The sequence below is a fragment of the Kogia breviceps genome, chromosome 15 (assembly GCF_026419965.1).
Source record: "Kogia breviceps isolate mKogBre1 chromosome 15, mKogBre1 haplotype 1, whole genome shotgun sequence".
Taxonomy (NCBI): Eukaryota; Metazoa; Chordata; class Mammalia; order Artiodactyla; family Physeteridae; genus Kogia; species Kogia breviceps.
In genome coordinates, this window is record NC_081324.1 from 68115878 (window position 1) to 68137469 (window position 21592).

At 42.8% G+C, this 21592-nt stretch overlaps 1 protein-coding gene across 2 annotated transcripts in view; it reads right to left on the minus strand.

Annotated features, from left to right (window-relative positions):
* Positions 1 to 21592, minus strand: part of KREMEN1 (kringle containing transmembrane protein 1) — a 65911-nt gene that overhangs the window by 41964 nt on the left and 2355 nt on the right. For both annotated transcript variants that reach the window (XM_059040232.2, XM_067015422.1), the window contains exon 2: positions 5045 to 5207. In XM_059040232.2, the coding sequence (XP_058896215.2) occupies positions 5045 to 5207 (163 nt within the window). The remainder of the gene's footprint in view (positions 1 to 5044; positions 5208 to 21592) is intronic.

Genomic DNA, 21592 nt, shown 5'->3' on the forward strand with positions numbered 1-21592 from the left:
ATGTAAATTGATACAACCACTATGGAGAACAGTATGGAGGTTCCTTAAAAAACTAAAAATAGAATTATCATATGAGCCAGCAATCCCACTACTGGGCATATACCCAGAGAAAACCATAATTCAGAAAGACACATGCACCCCAAGGTTCACTGCAGCACTATTTACAATAGCCAGGTCATGGAAACAACCTAAATGCCCATCGACAGACAAATGGATAAAGAAGATGTGGTACATATATACAATGGAATATTACTCAGCCATTAAAAGGAATGAAACTGGGTCATTTGTAGAGATGTGGATGGACCTAGAGACTGTCATACAGGTGAAGTTAATTCAGAAAGAGAAAAACAAATAACGTATATTAATGCATATATGTGGAATCTAGAAAAATGGTACAGATGAACTGGTTTGCAAGGCAGAAATTGAGACACAGATTTAGAGAACAAACATATGGACACCAAGGGGGGAAAGTGTGGGGGTGGTGCGTGGTGGTGGTGGGATGAATTGGGAGATTGGGGTTGATATATATACACTAATATGTATAAAATAGATAACTAATAAGAACCTGCTGTATAAAAATAAATAAATTAAATTTAAAAAAAGGATCCACCTGTCAATGCAGGGGACACAGGTTTGAGCCCCGGTCCGGGAAGATCCCACATGCCATGCAGCAACTAAGCCCATGTGCCACAACTACTGAGCCACATGCCACAACTACTGAAGCCCGCACACCTAGAACCTATGCTCCGCAACAAGAGAAGCCACTGCTATGAGAAGCCCGCGCACTGCAATGAAGAGCAGCCCCTGCTCGCCGCAACTAGAGAAAGCCCGCGTGTAGCAACAAAGACCCAACGCAGCCAAAATAAATAAATAAATTTTTAAAATAATAATAATAATAATGTGAATGGAGCAAACGGTCAGGATAGAAACTTGATGATTAGAGTCAAAGGCCCTAAAGATACGCAAACCCCCTGTACTTGGCAATTTCTCCTTTAGTGCTATATTCTAAGGAAATATTTACTTACAAAGATGTTCACCACAGCATTTTCATAATGCAAAAAAGTTAGAAACAACAATTAAGGATTGGTTAAACAAATATGTCCATATAAGGGAATGCTAGGCAGCTGGTAAAAATGTGGTGTAGAGACACATTTATTAATATGGAAAGATCTTCACAATGTCTTGTTAGGTTTTTTTTAAAAGGCAGCTCTAAAACATGATGGATGACAACGATCCCATTTTTGAAAAGATATATTTAGGGAAGGATACGCACCACTCTTTTTTTTTTTTTTTTTTTTTTTTGCAGTACGCGGGCCTCTCACTGTTGTGGCCTTTCCCGTTACAGAGCTCTGGACGCGCAGGCTCAGCGGCCATGGCTCACGGGCCCAGCCGCTCCGCGGCATGTGGGATCTTCCCAGACCGGGACACGAACCTGTGTCCCCTGCATTGGCAGGCAGACTCTCAACCACTGCACCACCAGGGAAGCCCCGCACCAGACTCTTGAAGGTATTTATCACTGGATGATGGGACTACTGGTAATTTTTTTTTTGCGGTATGCGGGCCTCTCACTGTTGTGGCCTCTCCCATTGCGGAGCACAGGCTCCGGACACGCAGGCTCAGCGGCCATGGCTCACGAGCCCAGCCGCTACGCGGCATGTGGGATCTTCCCGGACCAGGGCACGAACCCGTGTCCCCTGCATCGGCAGGCGGACTCCCAACCACTGCGCCACCAGGGAAGCCCCACTACTGGTAATTTTACTTTTTTTCTTTTCCAATTCTCTTTATTTTCTCATTTCTTCACAATGAACATTGTGTAATTTTTAAGCAATAAAGTAAAATTCACATCATGTAGACTGCACTGACAAGCCTTCACCAGGATCAGGCCAATCAACTCATGTTTGATAGAAATGGGTCCTATTTCCATGTCAAAACACTAACTTCTCAGAGAATTCTGAAAAAAACTATGCCAAAGAGTTTCACTCAGAACATAAAGTCCTATAATCCTGGTACCAACTTCTGATATGGCAATAATAATTGCAAAAGACTTACTCCACATTTCTAAATGAGTGGCTTGGAATAAATGCCTTTAAGGTCTTTTCAACTCAGAGATGCCACAACAATAATGGGCAGTGCTGCTGAAACAGAGCAAAAGATGGCAGGGGTTACTGGACACACAGAAAAGCCTTGCCTCTCTTCACTGCTTTTCAAGCTCCTTTTATTTGGACTCAGAACACTGGAAACCTGACACTCCGGTTAGGCCGGAAATGGGCATAAAGACCCTGCAGCCAGAGCTCTGGAGCAGCCCCTATCAGGCCTGGGAGGGATCAGCCTATTGTGTGGCCCAGAAGATAAGCTGCCCTGAAGCACAAAGGGTCCTTTTATTTTTTGTGCCCAAAGGCAGGTACCAGTGCCAACCCTGCTGTCCCGGCCTCTCTTCCTCCCCCCAGTCCAGATACGTGGAGCCAGAGAAATGCGTTCCCATCACTAGCCATCTCGCTGACATCTCAACTGGGATGGGTCTGGAAACATCGCATAAGACAAACATGGTGTCGGATGTCAGCTGAGAAATCAAAGTCGGAGAATTTGTACAAAGCCCTTCTTTAAACAGTTTCACTGTCATTTTCCTCCCTCTATTCAGTGTTCGGCTTTGATGTAGTATTTGGTAAAGGCTTTCGAAAACAACTGTTTGTTATCAACGTCAAAACCATTTGAACAGCATCGGAATAGGTTAAAAAAAGAACAAGCAAATTCATCTTTGACTCTGCTGCAGTGCTAAAACGAAAGGCCCCAGCTCTCTGATGTTATAATAATCAACAATTTCAGTATCCCTCTTTTTGAAGGATAAATTGTTAGTTCAGGTCTGGTACATTCCATTAAATCAAAGGAGAGGACTGCAGCCAGCCAAGGCTCAGGAGGAAGGTGGTCCCCCGGTTCTCAGTGTTTCCTTTTTTTCTTTTTTTTTTTTTTTTTTTGTGGTTTTAACATCTTTATTGGAGTATAACTGTTTTACAATAGTGTGTTAGTTTTTCCTTTACAACAAAGTGAATCAGTTATACATATACATATGTTCCCATATCTCTTCCCTCTTGCATCACCCTCTCTCCCATCCTCCCTATCCCACCCCTCTAGGTGGTCACAAAGCACCCAGCTGATCTCCCTGTGCTATGCGGCAGCTTCCCACTAGCTATCTAATTTACATTTGGTAGTGTATATATGTCCCTGCCACTCTCTCACTTCGTCAGTGTTTTCTTAATGGATATTTACCGGTGCATTTCTGAGAGCCTAGTGGTAGAACTGGGTACTAATATATAAGAAAAGATTTTGTCAGATAAATTAAACCTCATTGGAAATTTAAAATTTACCTTAAAGTCAGGAGCACGTCTGAGAAGGTTTGCTTGATAGAAGGCAACAGAATAATAGAATAACAGAATAATATAATAGAATCAACCAACAGCCTAATACCAAGAGACACTTTAGAACAATAAGATAAGTAACTATGTAAAAATAAAAAACAAACACTGGTTTCTCTTCCTAAATACTCTTCCCAACCCAAGCCAACTATTCCCATGAATAGGAAAACTAGGGGAGGGAAATAAGCCAGAAGTGGAGTGGGGTTAATTTTTTTAATTATGCAAGAAAAAAATTAATGAACATGTATAACTCTGAAAATAAAACATCAAAGAATTATTTAATGAGCATGTGTAATGTTAACAATAAAATACAAATGATAGCGAAATGTGAAATAGCATATATACAAATTGTTACCTCTGGGAAGTAGGCCTTTTTGGAGAGGATTTGGGAGGTAAAATGGGGACTTTTATTTAAACAATATATATATCTGTTGTGTTTGAGAATTTTATTTTGGAAAAACTTTTAATACTTTTATAACAAACAAATAATACAATGTAACATATAAAATATAGCAATCAAATAACAAACTAAAAAATAGTGCAACAGCAATGATGGGGGAATGGCCAGTTGGTACACATTAGAACCAAGGTGAAGCAAAGAGCTGAAGGCACAGGGATAAAGATAACATGGACTACAGGTCTTGAGACTTCAAGATAAGCACAAGGGTCCTAGGGTGCTAGCAAAGGTACCTGGAGAGGGCAGTAGGTAAACACTGTGGCCCATGCAATGCAGGTATAAATATGTTGGCTCAGCTGGGTCAACAGTGCCATGGTTGAGATTCCAACATTCTGGTAGCACTGGGGGCACAGCGTATAGCTCAAAGAGTAGCTCGGTGATCATTTTTCCCTGTCCCAATGGCTCAAGAGGCTGCCTTTGCACCTGTCCTATTAATAATTAAATTCAACACATGGCTGACCCATGAGTCATGTTACCAGGATCCTGGGTATAAATAGCTAAAACATAGTGATAACCAAGGGTGCTCTGGTCACTACTGACCAGTGATTCTCAACTTGTTTTGGATCACTGACAACTTTGAGAATCTGATCAAAGCATGGATCCATCTCCCCAATCACAAGTACATGCTTGAAGCACCATGGGTCTCGGCCCCTGCGAGGGTCAGACAGGAGGTGAAAGAGCAAAGGAACACCTTAGTCTGTTGAAAAGAAGGAAACAGCACAAATCTGATGTCTACAGCTGCTCCCAGAGCAAGGTGGTCCTGGGCTGGCAGGTGGTGGTACAATGCAGGGCAGCTTCCTTTGCTCAGAAGCAGAGAGAGGTTTGGGTCACACATGGTGGTCTGCTTGCCCATGACATTCACAGCAGCTTAAGAAGCCGCACTGTTTGTGCACTGTCTTCCAGGCCAACTAAGAAAACCCTCCCAAAGAGACATGGAAGCTATCAGACAGGAAAGCAAAGCTCTGAAAACCAGTATCAAAGCAACCCAAGTTGAAAAGAGTGGGTAGATTGTGTGTGTGCGCATGCAGTTTTGCAAGAAAGATTTTTAAAATAGTAACAAGAAAGGCCCTGTGAGTTGGAAAAAAGAAGACAAAGAAGCTTTCCCTGTTGTGAGCAAGGACAGAAGAAATGGGAAGAGGAGACCAGAGATTTTAAGTACTGTGCAACCCCATCTTACCTGCAGTAGTTATGCTCGCCCAGGCCCCCCTCCCCGTTGGGGTATTTCAGAGTGTTGTATGGATGCTGGAAAGTCTCGTTCCAGAACAGACATGGCTTCCCGCCTTGCAGTGCTGTCCAGTTCTGCGTTCCCCTATAGTCTGCACCATTGGCTGTGAAACATTCTAGGAGAAAGAAAAGACAGAGCAAACTAATTTTCTGGCAACATCTATAGCTTCCTCCCTCTCTGCTTGATGTTGTATTTGTTTTGTTTGGACCAAGCTAGAAATGGATAGTGTCTTGCTAGATCCTGGACACAGTGGATTTAACATTGGTAGGGCTGAGGAAACCTGAAACGAGGTACCCTCCAAATGCTAGGCTCATCTTGGCACTCACTTGTCTAGAGACACTAGGACATTTTCCCCTGAAGTATACAGATCCCAACTAGGATATAAACAGGGAGCTGAACTGTAATGAAGCCTATGGAGTGAACCGGGAAACCCCCAAATATGGAAAGAGTTGGTAACAGCCATCCGTGAGGAACTCTGGGTGCTCGGAGGGGGTCACTGCTCTTGCCAGCATCTCTGTGTGGTAACTAGAACCAGGTCACCAGCTGTAACTGAGCTCTCCCCTACAGTCTGAAAGGCTGCACTGACACTTGGATTTAATAAGACCATCAGATACAGCAACGTTTTGGAATCCCAATCACACAAGTCTGGGAATGACTCACATTCCCTGGTAATGAAGAACAGTCCTCCCCACGCTGTTTGAGATAGAGGTGCCACAAAACAGACAGTCAACAGGAGGGAGCAGGGGCTGAGTTGGCATTTTCTCTCACCTCTTTCTGAAATTCGTTCCTACAGGACACATTCAACATGGTCTGAAGTCTGTTTAATAAAATGACAAAATCCTTGCAGGTGTAGCAATGTGCTTCTTAAAATCTGCCTCTCAGGGACTTCCCTGGTGGTGCAGTGGTTAAGAATCCTCCTGCCAATGCAGGGGACACGGGTTCAAGCCCTGGTCCGGGAAGATCCCACATGCCACGGAGCAATTAAGTCCATGTGCCACAACTACTGAGCCTGAGCTCTAGAGCCCGCGCGCTGCAACTACTGAGTCCACATGCTGCAACTACTGAAGCCCGCATGCCTAAAGCTCGTGCTCTGCAACAAGGGAAGTCACCGCAATGAGAAGCCCGCGCACCGCAACGAAGAGCAGCCCCTGCTCACCACAACTAGAGAAAACCCGCGCATAGCAACGAAGACCCAATGCAGCCAAATCAAATCAAATCAAATCAAATCTGCCTCTCAGACTTTGGGGGGGATGGGAACTTTAGCTGAGAGGATTTCCCCCCACATGTTGCATGCATTAAATTCACAGAGGTTCATGAGAAAGGCACAGTACAAAGAGCAATTTTTTTAAATTAGCTTAGTTGAAACTGACAGATAGAAGCACTTCAAACACTTTTTAAAGATGTATCACTAGGAACCTGACAATCTGGGGGAGTCACACTAACATTCTTAGCTTTATTTCTTTCCCTCTCCTGGCATGTGCTGACCCACAACTTCTGGTATGAAGGACGCTTACTGCCGGCTCCTGCTGCAGTGCATGTGCCTCCTCTGGCCTAAGCATGTGCACAACACAAGCACATCTATATTCTGAAAGATATTCCTTTTACTATTTGAAATCTACCAGCTAACCATCTCTCTTCCTGTACCCCCTTCCTCTCCCTATCTGGGCCCTGCGTTTTATCTGGAACAGCATGGTTTTATGAACAGCCAAAATAACCTGGACTCCCAGGCTGCAAAGGACACCCTAGCACTTTATCGTGCCTGGTGTGACATTTACATGTTACGAGAAGTGCAACTCATCATGTTCCAAGACAACCGAGCCCTCCACCAAGAGTCTGCATAAATAAAAAAGTTCAAAGGTAATTGAAGGAGGCAGCCCGGTGTAGCAGAAAATACACTGAACCAAGAGTCTAAGCCCAGGCTTCTTGTCCTGGACCTGCCGCTGACCAGTTGTGCAACCTTGGACAAATCACCACAGTCTGCATCACCGCTGATGTTTACCGAGTGTTCTACCATGTGCCAAGCTCTGCGCTAAGTGGTTTACATCAACTCACCACCAACACAGTGGGGAGGTCCTTTAATACTTCCATTTCACAGATGTGGCACCTGGGGCACTCGATCACACCCTATACTGCCTCCGAGAGAACCCTTCGGCATCATCCGTGCTTTCCCCATGCTCTTCCTTACTCCCTTTCTGCTCATCAGCAAGTCCTGTTGACTTTCTTCAAATATGTTCCCTGAAACCCCCCTCTCCTCTCCATCTTGGGTGCTGCCACCTTCTTCCTGTTCACCATCCGAGGACAATATGGTCCTGTTCAGGTCTCACAGCTTCGACTTTCGTGCTCCCACAACGCATTCTCTGCACAGGGCTCAAAGTTCCCAGGAAAACGTGAGCACTGGGAACAAAACCCAAAGCCGTCATCCTTGTCTGTGAAGCCCCCTCGATGTGGCCCCAGGCTCTCCCTCCACCGGCCCAAGCTCTTCCCCTCACCACGTGCTGTGCTCCAGCCACACTCGTCTGCTTTTAATTCTGTAAACACACCACGCTATTTCCTGCCCAAAACGTTCTTTCCCTAATACTTCCCATCACAGACTAAATATTACCTCCTCAGAAAACCCTTCCCCACCATCTCCACTCCTGTTTTTCTGCCCTTCATTTGCTTGCTCCATAGCACTTGTTATCACTAGGAATATATATGATCTGCTAGAGAGAAAGAGGGAGAGAGAGACCCGTGTGTGTGTGTGTGTGTGTGTGTGTGTATGTGTGTGCGTGTGCGTGTACCACACCAGAGCCCTACCCAATCCCAAGGTTAGAGTGGGACCTGGGAACCTATATTTCTAGACAGTTGCCCAGGTGATGATTCTAAGAACATCAAGCCAATTTTTGCCAATTGCTAGAATCTTCATTGCTATGTGTTAATACATCTTTTTCTCCTATCACAAGTGGTTGAGGAGTGGCTCGGGAGCCAGAAATGCTGGCCGACCACTGGAAAGACTTAGCAATAGACAACAACCTGCAGGGCAGTGGGGTCGGTGTTCTCAGAGACTCAGATGACTTGATTTGTAACACAAAATAATGTGGTAGCCATCTACACAAGCGTCAGCTCTCAGGAATGGAATGAGGTGGCATCTGAGAGAGGGAATGGGTAAGAGCAGGCCTGTTTGCTTTAGTCTATTCCTCCTAGACCCAGTCTTGTTCTTAGCTACGCTAGGGAAATGGAGGCAGTGTTACCAGATTTGGCAATTATTTTTTTTAACAGACTTGTCCAGTGCATGTCAATTGTGGGGGGGAAAAAAAACAAACTTGAACGTTCTGGATTAAAGTTATGTGTGCATCCTGATTTCATCAGAATACTGGGGTGTGCACTAGGTAATAAGGACCCTGACTCCCTTGTTTCCTACCACTATGAAACTAGCCTAAGCTTTGGCTAGACAAGCAAGGAGTGGCTTAAACCAATAAAAAATAAAATATCACATGGCTGGTTGTAATATTTATGCATTCAGTGAAAGAGAACAAGCAAAGGTGATAAATCTAATGTCTACGATATTATTCATTAATTCAACAAATATTTACTCAACACTTACTATGTGTCTGGCACTGTTCACAGCACTGAGACAGCAGTGGTGAACACTCTGTGTTCCTAGAGCACGCATGCTCACAGGGCTTCACGCTCATAATACACCAATCAAAATTAACACCAGCCAGTGAGAAGTGCTACAAGGGAAAATGGAGTTAGGGGACTGAGATGGAAGGGTAGGGGTTCTCTTTTAGAAGAGGTGGGTCAGGAAAGTTCTGGAGAGGAGACAAGGGGAGGACGAGGGGAGATGTGGACAAGGGGAGGAAGCGAACAACGGAAAGGATGTGGGAAGGGCATTCCAGGCAGAGGGCACAGCCAGTGCAAACCCCCTGCAAGCAGCAATGTGCTGGGGAAGGTTTGGGGAACTGTGAGGCAGCTCCTCTGATCCGACTAGGTAGGATGAGTGCAGGGGAGGGGGGTGGGAAATGAAGAGGAGGAGGAGGCAGGCAAGGCCAGGACATGTAAAGTCTTGAGGGTTGTATAAATTAGATTTTGGCTTTTGTTCTAAGAGTGACAGGACGTCATTGGAGGGCTTTGAGCAGAGAAATGACACGATCTGACTTATCTTTTAGTAGAACTATTAGCTGCTGGGTGAAGGAAGAGCTGTGTAGTGACAGCTAAGCACTCAGCAGGGAGACCAGTTAGGTGCCTACTGCAGAAGGATGAGCTGGAAAGGATGGCTTGGGCCAGGCTGGTAGCTGAAGGATAGGAAGAAGTGGCCAGATTCCAGATATATTTTGAAGGTAGAACCAAAAGTATTCGCTGGGGTCCCAGAGAAAGAGGAGTTAGGTACAACACCAAGCAGCTGGATGAGTGGTGCTGCCATTTACTATGATGGGGAGGACCCAATAGGCACAGAATATCTTGGGGTGGAATCAAGGCTTTGGTTTTGGATAGGAAAATTGGATGGAGATACAGAGTAAGCAGATGGCTACATGAGCCTAGAGTTGAGGAAAGAAGCCAAGGCTAGATCCAGGGTGTGGAGGTAACAGCACTTGTGTGGAGAGAGAAGACATCTGGGGCTGAGCCCTGGACCCTGCAATGTTTCAGGCCTGGGAAGAGAAGGGCCCAGCAATGATGTGCAGCCTGGGAGGTGGGAGAAAAGCTAAGGAAGCATGTGGGTCTTGGAAGGTAAGGGAGAAGGTGTTTTGAGAAAAGAGGAATAAGAAGCTGTGAAAGCACTTTTATTTCCTCCCTGTCTTCTCCAGTTGGAACCCATTCCATTCATCCCTGCTTGACCTTCCTCTCCATCAGAAAACTGCAAATCTTTTGCTTTGGGGATTGAATGAAAACAGCCATTAAGTTAGACACAAGCCTGATAAAAACTTAGTAAATACAGAAGAAATCTCCTTAATAAAAACTTCCAAGACTGGCATCAAAGCACTCAGGATTAATTTTACTTTTCTAAGTTGGCAATTCCTTACCTTTTTCTCCAGCACCAAAACCCTCCAAAATATGGCATATGGCATTTATTTTTAAAAACTGGAGATGCAGGCTTCCCTGGTGGTACAGTGATTAAGAATCCTCATGCCACAGAGTAAATAAGCCCGTGTGCCACAACTACTGAGTCTGCGCTCTAGAACCCATGAGCCACAACTACCGAGCCCATGCGTCTAGAGCCCGTGCTCCACAACATGAGAAGCCACTGCAATGAGAAGCCCGCGCACAGCAACAGAGTAGCCCCCGCTCGCCTCAACTAGAGAAAGCCCGCGCCCAGCAATAAAAGACCCAATGCAGCCAAAAAGAAATAAATAAAATAAATTTATTTTAAAAAAAAACTGGAGATGCTAATTTCATTGAAATTCTCTTGAGATATATGGAATCACATTAGGGTATACAAATCTTGGGTGAGAATCTCTGAGCAAATGGTGTGCAGACCAACTGTTTTCTGCAGGACCTGCTGCTGCATGAAGGCCTGGAGGTCATCCCCATGGTAGGAAGATCTGAGGACAAAGACCATGTCTGGGTGAAAGTTCAATACTCCCCATTGCTAATAAAAGCAAGCTTGAGTTTTCTCTCATAAAACTATTATTGTTTATTATGTTTGGAATTTAGAAAGGTTGGTATAAAGACTGATTGACTTGATGGCATATATATTCAAAACTTCGATATTTATCCCTCAAATTCCATAGGCTCTCATACTCGCATGCTGTATGTAACGTTATTTGAAGATTTCAGTTGATTTAGAGGCATGACCTGTACAGGACCTAGAAATATTCCCAGATACATTTTCCACAATACAATTCCCAAAGTCTGTCTACCTAGTGATTTAATGGGCAGTTATCAGGCTACCATCAGGATAGGAAAAATATATATGATTTAAACCCTATGTTGAATCCCAGAATTCAGTGGATAAAAAGTAAAGAAAAAAAGGTACATGTTTTTCTTAATCAAAATTTGAACTATGGGATGAAACACATCTTTGTTTATATATGCTACTGAAATCACATAATTCAATATCTGTACTTATTATAAGTGAGGAAAATGCCAAGTTAAGAGAACTAGGCAATTTAACTCCTGACAGGTTGCATGTGCACTGCGTTTTAAAAGTTCATGTTTAAAACTATAACAATGTGTTTTAAAATAATTAAAACTTGACATATATGAGATGGTGGTAGGAAAGCAAAAGACATTCTATTCCTTGATAACATTTAATAAGGTTGAAGAATAAGTTCTCAATGAAGCTCTGTAACTAGGTCATTCTTAACTACAGTTTGCCTGAAACCATACTATTGAGGTTTTTCTCATATTGAGTCTTGAATTTTCCTGGTTTTCTGGTAGCTAATTACTAGATAGATCTCTATTATATGATGTTTGTGAGAGTCACTGTTTTTAATCCATCAAAGCTGACTTTCTGTTCCATGTAGGACCACTCTGCATCTCCATTGATCCTATGTTGGAAGAATCTGGCTGGTTTTAGCCTAGTTTGAAATCAACATGAATCAAAAAGCATTAAATTAAATTATGGCATCTTAAAATAAGAAGGCAGAAACATTTTCCAGTGGGAACATCTGTTCTTTTAAAGACATCTATAAAAGTTGGTAGGTGGGTAGATTATAGAAATACAAGGCTTAGGTGGAAAAAGTTCCTTTTAATATTTAGAGGGCAATACAAGAGTGTCGTCAGATGTTTGCACAACACACCTGCTGCTCTATTGGGTTTCCAGTACAGACTGGTGTCCAGTGGGAACTCATGGGTAGGTCTTCAAAGCCTATGGTCCCTGGCAAAATCACCTTCTGCCCTCAGACACTCAAAAGCACTTCAGGAATGCTTATTTCAGTTATGTGGAACCCCATGGTAAAGAGGCACGTGGCCTTGGGAAGGCAGGGGTTCCCAGACTTTCCCATCCTAACACAGCTGAGCCTGTGAGAAGACACTCTGCATCTTTAATGCCAATGGCTCCCTAAGGTAAGAAATTCCCATGATTACATGGAGGCAGGCGATCAAGTCTAGATCACCTAGATTACTTAGAGAGACGGTAGGAGGGAGGGGCCTTCTATACACATGGTACATATTGAGAATCACTGGAAGAAAGGGGGAATGACACCAGACAAGTAGCTGACACTAAGGGTTTGAAGAAATCACCTGGATTTGGGGCTCCATTTCTTCACTGGTGAAACAAGGGGATTTGAGACACGTAGTCTCAATATCCCTTCACTCTAAACTCTAATTTCAAGATTCTAACAAAATAGAACTGAGGCTCAGAAGTCTGAGGGAGTGTGACAGGAAAGGATTGATGGCTAAAATCTCTACCAGGCTTAAAATTCTCTAATTCTACCCATTTCTCTAATGGAAGTGAGAATTCTATGGAAAAAAATAACTCACCTTCCATGTGGGCCCTCCTTCTGAAGAGGCACTTAAGCACTCTTTCTGTTTAGAAGAAACTACATCTTCAACAAATAAATTTCAAGAAAAAAACAGAAAAAGAGGAGAAACCTCTAGGTTAATAGAGACTCAAAAGTCACATCACCTAACTGTACCTGGCTTAGGTCCTGGTTTGAACGGTAAAAACACCGATGAGACAACCAGGGATATCTGAAAACTGATTACTGACTGGATATTTGACAATATTAAGAAATTACTGTTAAAATTTTAGTTGTGATAATGGTAGTGGTACTGTTACTACGATTGGTTTTTTTAAAATATTTATTCATTTATTTAGGTTGCGCCAGATCTTAGTTGTGGCATGTGGGATCTTTGCTGCAGCATGTGGGATCCTTTTTTTTTTTAGCTGCGGTGTGTGGACTTCTTAGTTGTAGCACGCGGACTCTTACTTGCAGCATGCATGCTGGATCTAGTTCCCCAAGCAGAGATCAAACCCAGGCACCCCCCACCCAGCGTTGGAAGCACTGAGTCTTACCCAGGGGACCACCAGGGAAGTCTCTGTTGCTATGTTTTTGAAAAGAGTTCTTATCCTTCAGGGATACATACTGAAATATTTACAGATAAGATGATATGATATCTGAGATTTGTTATGAAATAATCTAGTTGGGGGGATGAAAGAGGTAGAGATGAAATACTTTGGCCTTGGTTTATGATTGTGGAAGCTGGGAGATGGATACACATGACTTCCTTACATTTTTATTTTTGAATATGTTGTAAATTTCCCAAAGCAAAATTTTTTTTTTTTTTTTTTGCAGTACGCGGGCCTCTCACCGTTGTGGTCTCTCCCGTTGCGGAGCACAGGCTCCGGATGCACAGGCTCAGCGGCCATGGCTCACGGGCCCAGCCGCTCTGGGGCATGTGGGATCTTCCTGGCCCGGGGCACGAACCTGCGTCCCCTGCATCGGCAGGCGGACTCTCAACCACTGCGCCACTAGGGAAGCCCAAAGCAAAATTTTTTGAAAGGACCTCTTGAAAATACTTACTAACATGTTTTTTTACAATTAATCTACCTTAGTTTCTTTTCAAGAACGATAAACCAACTCAATCAGCCATAAATTCAGTCATCTAAAATCAAGACAGACATTTACCTACCATGTTCTTGGACTACGTATTCACAGTTCAAATGACCAGAGGACAAAGTACTTTTGTACTTTTGCCCAAAATAGAATTACCACAAAAATAATCACTGCAATTATTATTATTATTATTATTTTTTGCAGTACGCGGGCCTCTCACTGTTGTGGCCTCTCCCGTTGCGGAGCACAGGCTCCGGACACACAGGCTCAGCGGCCATGGCTCATGGGCCCAGCCGCTCCTCGGCATGTGGGATCTTCCCAGACCGGGGCACGAACCCGTGTCCCCTGCATCAGCAGGCAGACTCTCAACCAGGGAGCCACCAGGGAAGCCCACTGCAATTATTTATCAGTAGCTTTTCCATTAAATATCTTTTAGATCTTCCTTTTCATTCATGGGAACAATGTCAGAAGAAAAGGCCATACCTCTCAAAGTTATTTTAACTAAAGAATTCATTGGGACTTCCCTGGTGGCGCAGTGGCTGAGGGTCTGCCTGCCGGTGCAGGGGACACAGATTCGAGCCCTGGCCCGGGAGGATCCCACATGCTGCGGAGCGGCTGGGCCCCTGCGCCACAACTGCTGGGCAGCCCCCACTCTCCACAACTGGAGAAGACCCGCACACAACAACGAAGACCCAATGCAGCCAAAAATAAATAAATAAATTTATTTTTTTAAAAAAGAATTCATACTTTTGGAAGAAAGACCTGAGGTCTTCTATTTGAATCTCCAGTTTATTCATCTCTATTAACAGATAAATACTTAATTAAAAGACTATTTTAAGAAAAACTGAACATATCGTAAGCAACAGACAACAGGTTTAAATTCAGAAGACCCACGAAAACACTTCAGAGAGGGGTCCTTATTATTTGTTATATAAAAATTGGAAAAATAGGTAATTCTTGAGGCAGAGCAGGCCCAGAATGTGGTGCTGCTTGGGTACCACTCTTCCCATCTGGCTCTCATCTTGAATATGCTCCACTCCTACCCAGGCAGGACCCACTGGAAAGCATGCCGTGGCTGTCACTGTGAAGGACATGTGTTTTTGCCAGGAAGAGTCACCATGAACATGCAGTAGTGCTTGAGGAACTTACATTCATCATTTAGGATATTATATACAAGTACACTCATCAAATTGAAGACCAGGAGATAGTTCTTAAGAAAGAATGACCATTAACCTATCAACATCTAGCTCTGTAACATATACAGAGAGATTAGGCCAAGCCTCAGTGAAAGCATGGACTCACTCAGAAGTCACTAGCTCAGCAGAACTCTAAGAAAAACATTTCATTAATTAACCATGGACTTTACTGCCAATACCAACAGAACATATTCTAGCATGGTGTGGTGATGGCACCTCTCTCGGTGTAATGTTTGAGTATAAATGGATCTACTTTAGATGTTTATTTATAAATATCCTCTTCAATCTTGAAATAAAATTTCACACTAGAGTTTTCACATAAGGAAATGCAAAGCATAATAAGATGTTTTAAAGCTCAAAGTCCAGTTCTCTGATGGACAATAACTTAGTACATTATAAATCAACTTGAAAGGAAAAAAAAAGACAAAAGATGGAGAACTATTTGAAAGTTCAGGGTCTACAGGAGATAGCACTATACTCCTATGGAAACCAGAGGCTCTAAAACAAGTCCCATAGCACCTGCTGCCCCAGCTCTTCTAAGACTTGGTCAGCTTGACCTATAATTGCTCAAGAAGCACTAGCCCATAAGTTTCTTCACTCATCTTTGTATTCTCAGCAACTACAGACCACACAGAATGTGCCTGGCAAACTTTTGTTGAACGAGGGAATCAGGTGTATGGAGGGCTAGGGGGAAAACAAATGACAGACATGTTCAGAGTGCCCTGGTTTCCTCACCAATTTGTGCTTCCAGGCTAGCTATCATGGCGTACCTAGCAGTGACCTGGGAGAAGTTCCAGGAAAGCTTATATAAATCAAGTATTTGAAGATCAAATGCTTGCTATTTAAACCAGGGGAGTCTGCTATTTAAATGGAATCCATGGTACAGCTACTTGTAATAGGGAATAAGCAACCCCCTTTGTAATGAATACTCATGTTAATATTGTTTGCTTTCAATGGGAGACACCTGGCTCAAATCCACACCTTGCCTCACCATCACTTGAGCAACACTATTTCACGCTGTCTGAAGCTCTCAGTCAGACTAAAAAGGAGATAAAATAAACTGATATAATCCAGCTTTTGGACAACTTTCATCAGTATTGCCTGTACCCTATTTTTAATTTCAGAGGGCAAGAAAGTTCCCCAATAATGGAGCCCTGGAGGGCAGCCAATGCTCCATGGAAGCCAGGCTCTGAGCTATTCAGCTTCCCTTGGTTGACGTGGGATGGACAAATAATACAACAGTCCTTGAATGGGAGCTAGCTGACTGCCAGGTAGACAGCATATCTCTAGAGCACATCTTTAAAGTAAAACCCGAAGCAACAAAGTTGTCGTCTTCCAAGAACTGGTACAGGCACAAGTCCTAGTCGGAGATGCTGGGCATACAGTAGGCATTTGATAAGCGCTTGTTAGTTGGTCCCAAGATAAAAATATGACTCAAGTGACAAGTTTCAGAAGTTCTGGCCATGGAGACAGCTTGAGGCAGAAGGAAAGTCTCAGTGTAGCACTGACTTACAAACAAGAACAGACGTTGCTGTCACCTCTAGTCACCCAGAACAATAAGGGCAGATGGTGGCCAACAGACTGATTTGCTAGTCAAAGGTTTAAAGTTTCACATAATGTTTCATGAATCTAGAGTAGGGTTGTCAGATTTAGCAAATGAAAGTACAGAATGCCCAGTTAAATTTGAATTTCAGATAAACAACGAATGATTTTTAAAGATAAGTATTCCCAAATATTGCATGAGACAAACACAAAAAATTACTGTTTATCTGAAATTCAAATTTAATTGAGTGTCCTGTATTTAATCTGGCACTCTTACTCTAGAGAGAGTAGAAACATACGGTGACCCACAGACCTTACTCCATTACGATTTCTGAAACACTGTTCACAGAAATGCTTAAGGAGTTTAGATATGGACAATGAAGAATCTATTTTCTTAAGAGTGAAAAAAGATGTTCATCAGAGTTGCCTACTCTGAGGCCACAGTGAAGGGAAGGATAAAAGAATAATATAATTAGGACACGGTTTCTCAACCTCAGCACTACTGTCGTTTCAGGTTAGATAATTCTGGCGGGGGAAGGGGGCTGCTGTCCTGTGCATTCCAGGATCGTAAGCAGCATCCCTAGCCTCTCCACCTGCTAGATGCCAGTAGCACACCCCTCCCCATCGCACAGTGAGTTGTGACAAGCAAAAATGTCTCTAGATATTGCCATGTGTACCTTGGGGGCAAAATATCTCCTCTAGTTGAAACCACTGAATTAGAAGAAATGGTCAAATAAACAGAAAGTGTCATATCCATTAACCAACCAGTGGTCATACAACAAAAGATTCTTCTCAAGGGAGAAATTTTCAGCTAGCCCCAGGGCTGCCTCAAGCCCTTAACAAGGATGAGAGGACTAGTCATTTCAGCTAAGACAATCAGAAACCCTTCATCTGCCAGAAGCACTAAAGAATCTTTGGTGAGCCAAGCCGATGAAGCTCTGCATGGCAGTGCACACATCACAGCAAGCAGGGCATCGAACCCAGCCTTTGAAGATGTTCCTTTTAAGTTAACCTCCCTTCCAACTAAACTTTTTCCAAATCTCTTCCTGCCATTTGGAAGTTGAGTGATTCTCAGCTGAAAAGGCCTGTATATACGAGGTGCAGATGGCAGCAGTTACGGCCCTCACCAGATGCTGCAGTCTCTAATTTGATTGAAAGGATATAATTAGACAACAGAAACACTTTAATGAAAGAGCAAAACATGGAGGGAGGGAAGGATTGAAGGCCCTTAACTGATGCCAAAACACCCACCAGTAATAGAGGCTTTGAGTCTGGGGAAAAGGAAGGGGAAAGCCCCTTAAAAGGACAGTCCCCATCCTGTTTATTTCCCCATAGACATAGGAATAGGGATTTTATTATTGTAGATTTCCATCGTATTTTATGTGGGAACAATCTGATTAAAACCAGAAGAAGTCTTTGGAAGAACATCAAAGAAAAACAAATATGGCTTCTGTGGTCATTATTAAAAATATTTTTACCAGCCCAATAATTTTCTTTGAAGATGAATTTTTATAGATTTAACAGCAGCAAGTAATTTACATACTGTGATGACACTGGTTAACAATCCCTACTGTTCTAGAACTACTTGGTCGCCATGTTTTCATCCAACTTTAGGACACCAAGGAACATGGACAGCCATTTAACATTTCTGCTTAAAAGATATAAACTCTAACTCTGTTTACGGTTAGTCCTATAAGTCAATGCCACAACTGTTTTGTATCATCTTTAAAAGTTGCCTATGCTGTTTTTATTATTTCCGAGCTTTCAAACTTTGAGTGAGAATATACTGCTCTGGTTCTAACCAAGAATCTAACCAAACTGAAAGAAATCCAGCCCTCAAAGTCTGAAGTTGCTAATGTGGTGTGACACTGGGGTTTGGAAGCCTCCTCAGCCCACTAGAAGCAGGGCCCCGCCCTCGTGGTAAATTGAACAATAAAAGTTTAATGCTTTGGCTACTTGCCAGGGATTAAATCAGTGGCAAGAAAACTAGAAGCTGGGCCCAGCAGAGGGGCAGCCCTGACAGGGTACGGTTATTAAGTACCCTCTCATAACTGCAGGAGGGAGAGGCAGGCTTGCGTGTGAGGTGGCCTCAAATCTTTTGTCTGTAAAGTACTTCCTAGCCCCAACCTCATTCCTCTTCAAACTGTTGCGAGTCCAGGAGAGGGAGGTGTTTACCTAGAAAGAGGATTAAAAGGGGGATGAAAGGAATTTCTTTAGAGAACGAGAAGGCAGGTTTCTGTGGAGTGGCTATTTTTGAGGAGTATGGACACCCTTCTCATGTTTCTACAACGGCCTCTTTCCTTTCCCTGTTTAATCCGAATCCAGGATAATGTCCCAGAGGTGACGTCTGGGGAAGAAGCACTGCCGTCTTGAGAGAATGACACTGAAGACAACGGAGAGGGGGAAAAAACAGAGTGACCTCAGTCTCCTCTGTTAGACTAATGCTTCCGGGTTCCACCTGGATACTCAAGGTCAAAATGAATGTGGGAGAATGTCAGTCACCGTTCTCACCCATTCACTGTAAGCCAGCCAGAAACTAACCTGCCAGGTGACAAAAGGGGGCTTGAGGAGACCTCACCTCAAAACCTGCATAGGTAGTTTGCTAAGGAACACATTCACTTCCTCCTCTATTATCCTTATTCAGGAGGCAAAAACTAAGAAAAAATTACAGATCCAAATTTATGGCCTCTCCCAAGTGTTTCACATTAACTGTTCCACAGTACAAACTATGTTTGAGTGTTTCACTTTGTTTTTTTTTAAATGTTTTAATTAAAACAAAATAATTATCCATGCTAAGCACACTGTTGTTTTTTAAAGGCCCCTTTAAAAATGACAATAGAACCATTCAACTGTTTAGGAAAGTGATAGAAGTTTGTTTTCTTCTTTTTTTTCTCCTGTTTTTTTTTTTTTTTTTTTTAAATGTCTCAGGGCTGGTGCCACCTGCTGCCTGGGCTTTCCTCTGAGAAACAAATCTCTCAACAGTTTGATCCAAGCAACATCTGCATAGCTGAACAAACAATGGGCTGGTTCCGAGGAAGGCTATATTTTCTTTATGTAGTGCACACTGAACCATACTGAATTACTTTTTAAATTATTTTTTAAAGTCTTATTAAAGATCCAAATGTATGTGTATGAAATTTCCCCCCCTCGATGTTTTTTTTTAAATTGTGGTAAAATATACCTAACACAAAATTTACCTTTTTAACCATTTCTCCCATGTCTCTTAAAGTTAGTTTATAGTAAAAGGTAAAAGGTTCATTCAGCAAGCCTCCTTGTCACTTTTCCAGACCAGTGAACACTGGAAAAAAATCAACACATATGGACCTAGAGCAGGACTTGGTCAAGTCCAGCCTGCAGGTCAGCTCTGGCCCACTGCCTGTTTTTGTATGGCCCATGAGCTAAAAATGCTTTTTAAACTTTTAAACGGTTGAAAACAACCAAAGGAATAGTACTTTGTGACATATAAAAATCACATTAGACTTCCCTGGTGGTTAAGAATCCACCTGCCAATGCAGGGGACACGGGTTCGAGCTCTGGTCCGGGAAGATCCCACATGCCACAGAGCAACTAAGTCCGTGTGCCACAACTACTGAGTCTGTACTCTAGAGCCTGCAAGCCACAACTACTGAGCCCACGTGCCACAACTACTGAAGCCCGCATGCCTACAGCCCATGCTCCGCAATTAGAGAAGCCACCGCAATGAGAAGCCCGCGCACCACAACAAAGAGTTGCTCCCACTCACTGCAAATAGAGAACGCCCGCATGTACAACGAAGACCCAACACAGCCAAAAATAAATAAAATTTTTTTAAAACTGTTAAAAAAATCACATGAAATTCAAATATTGGTGTCCATGTAAGTTTTCTTGGAAGACAGCCACACCTATCCATTCAGTTTGTCTACGGCTGCTTTGCTCTACAAACATGACCTCCCTTCTCTTCATTCTTTGAGATTCTGCAGCTGTTGTACTGCAACAGACAGTACATGGCTCACAAAGCCCAAATTATTTACTGTCTAGCCCTTTACAAAAAATGTTTGCTCACACCTACCTGACCTACAGCCTAAGATGGCATTATAGGCTAAAAAATTCTAAACTAAAGATGGTATATTGCCCATCACCCAAAATTCCTAATCTGTATATTGTGAAGCAATTTAAAGCAATATATTTTACCTTCATCATTTATTGCTTTTGATCCAATATGCTAAATCATAAGTAAGTGTATCAATAATATCTATATTAAGTGTACCAACTTGCTGTTTATTAGCAGGGAGCCTAAATTGAACTTCTTTTTGCTCTAAGATTTATAAAAGGTCTCACTGCATATCTCAAACACTTAAACAGCTTTGTCGAGGGGCCAAAAATTTTCACAAAAAGATCAGAGTTCTTTGATGCCAGGTCAGTTTTGACAGTTTCCTGTTTCTTAAAATACATAAAAGTAACTGGTATGCACGTTAGTCCCCTTCACTCATCTCAGCCCCTGGGTTGTATACAGGTAATTCCATACAACATTAATGGACTCCCCAAGAGGGATAAGGTCCTGTACAGTATGAAGCTCTCACTGTTAACTGAACTCATAGGTTTTATGGCAAGACACACTGCTGTCTAATGGGACAAATTCTACAAGAGCTGGAGGAGAATGAGCATAAAAGGCTGTTCACAGCAAACATAACCAGAGTTGAGACACTCTGTTGACACACACCCGAAAGCCCCTAAATGTGGTGAAACACCCAAGCAGGTACATGCCTTAGGCGGAAAACTCAGAGCTGAAGTCCATGCAGTCTTCTCTGCTCTTCCTACCTCTTGGCTGTCCCCTGCAGGTCAGTAAATTCCAGATGGGAGTTCACTTCAGAAAGCCCATCAGCCCACGGCCCTGGCTGCCTTCCTCCTTGAAAAGGGAGTCTAGATTCCACCACTAACCTCTACCTTCCTCCTTATCAGTTGTGAAGGAAGGGGGAGAATCTCAAAGAATGAAGAGAAGGGAGGTCATCTGGGGTTGGCTACACACTGTAATTAGAAGTAGCACTGATAGGGAATGAGCTAACTTTTTATAAAGTCAGCATTCAAAAATGCAAACCACCAGTAATTTAAATATTACAAAATTATGCAGAATATAAGTATTGAAATAATTTTTTCCATCCACAAAATTTTAGAGAAAATTACAGTATCAAAAATATGAAATGTCAAGTTTGGCATATCCTCAGAGTAAAACGTGTTTTTTATTGGAAACGATTTTTAAAAACTAGTGGGTAGGCTCTAGACAGGATGTGATGCTGAAGACCATGTGG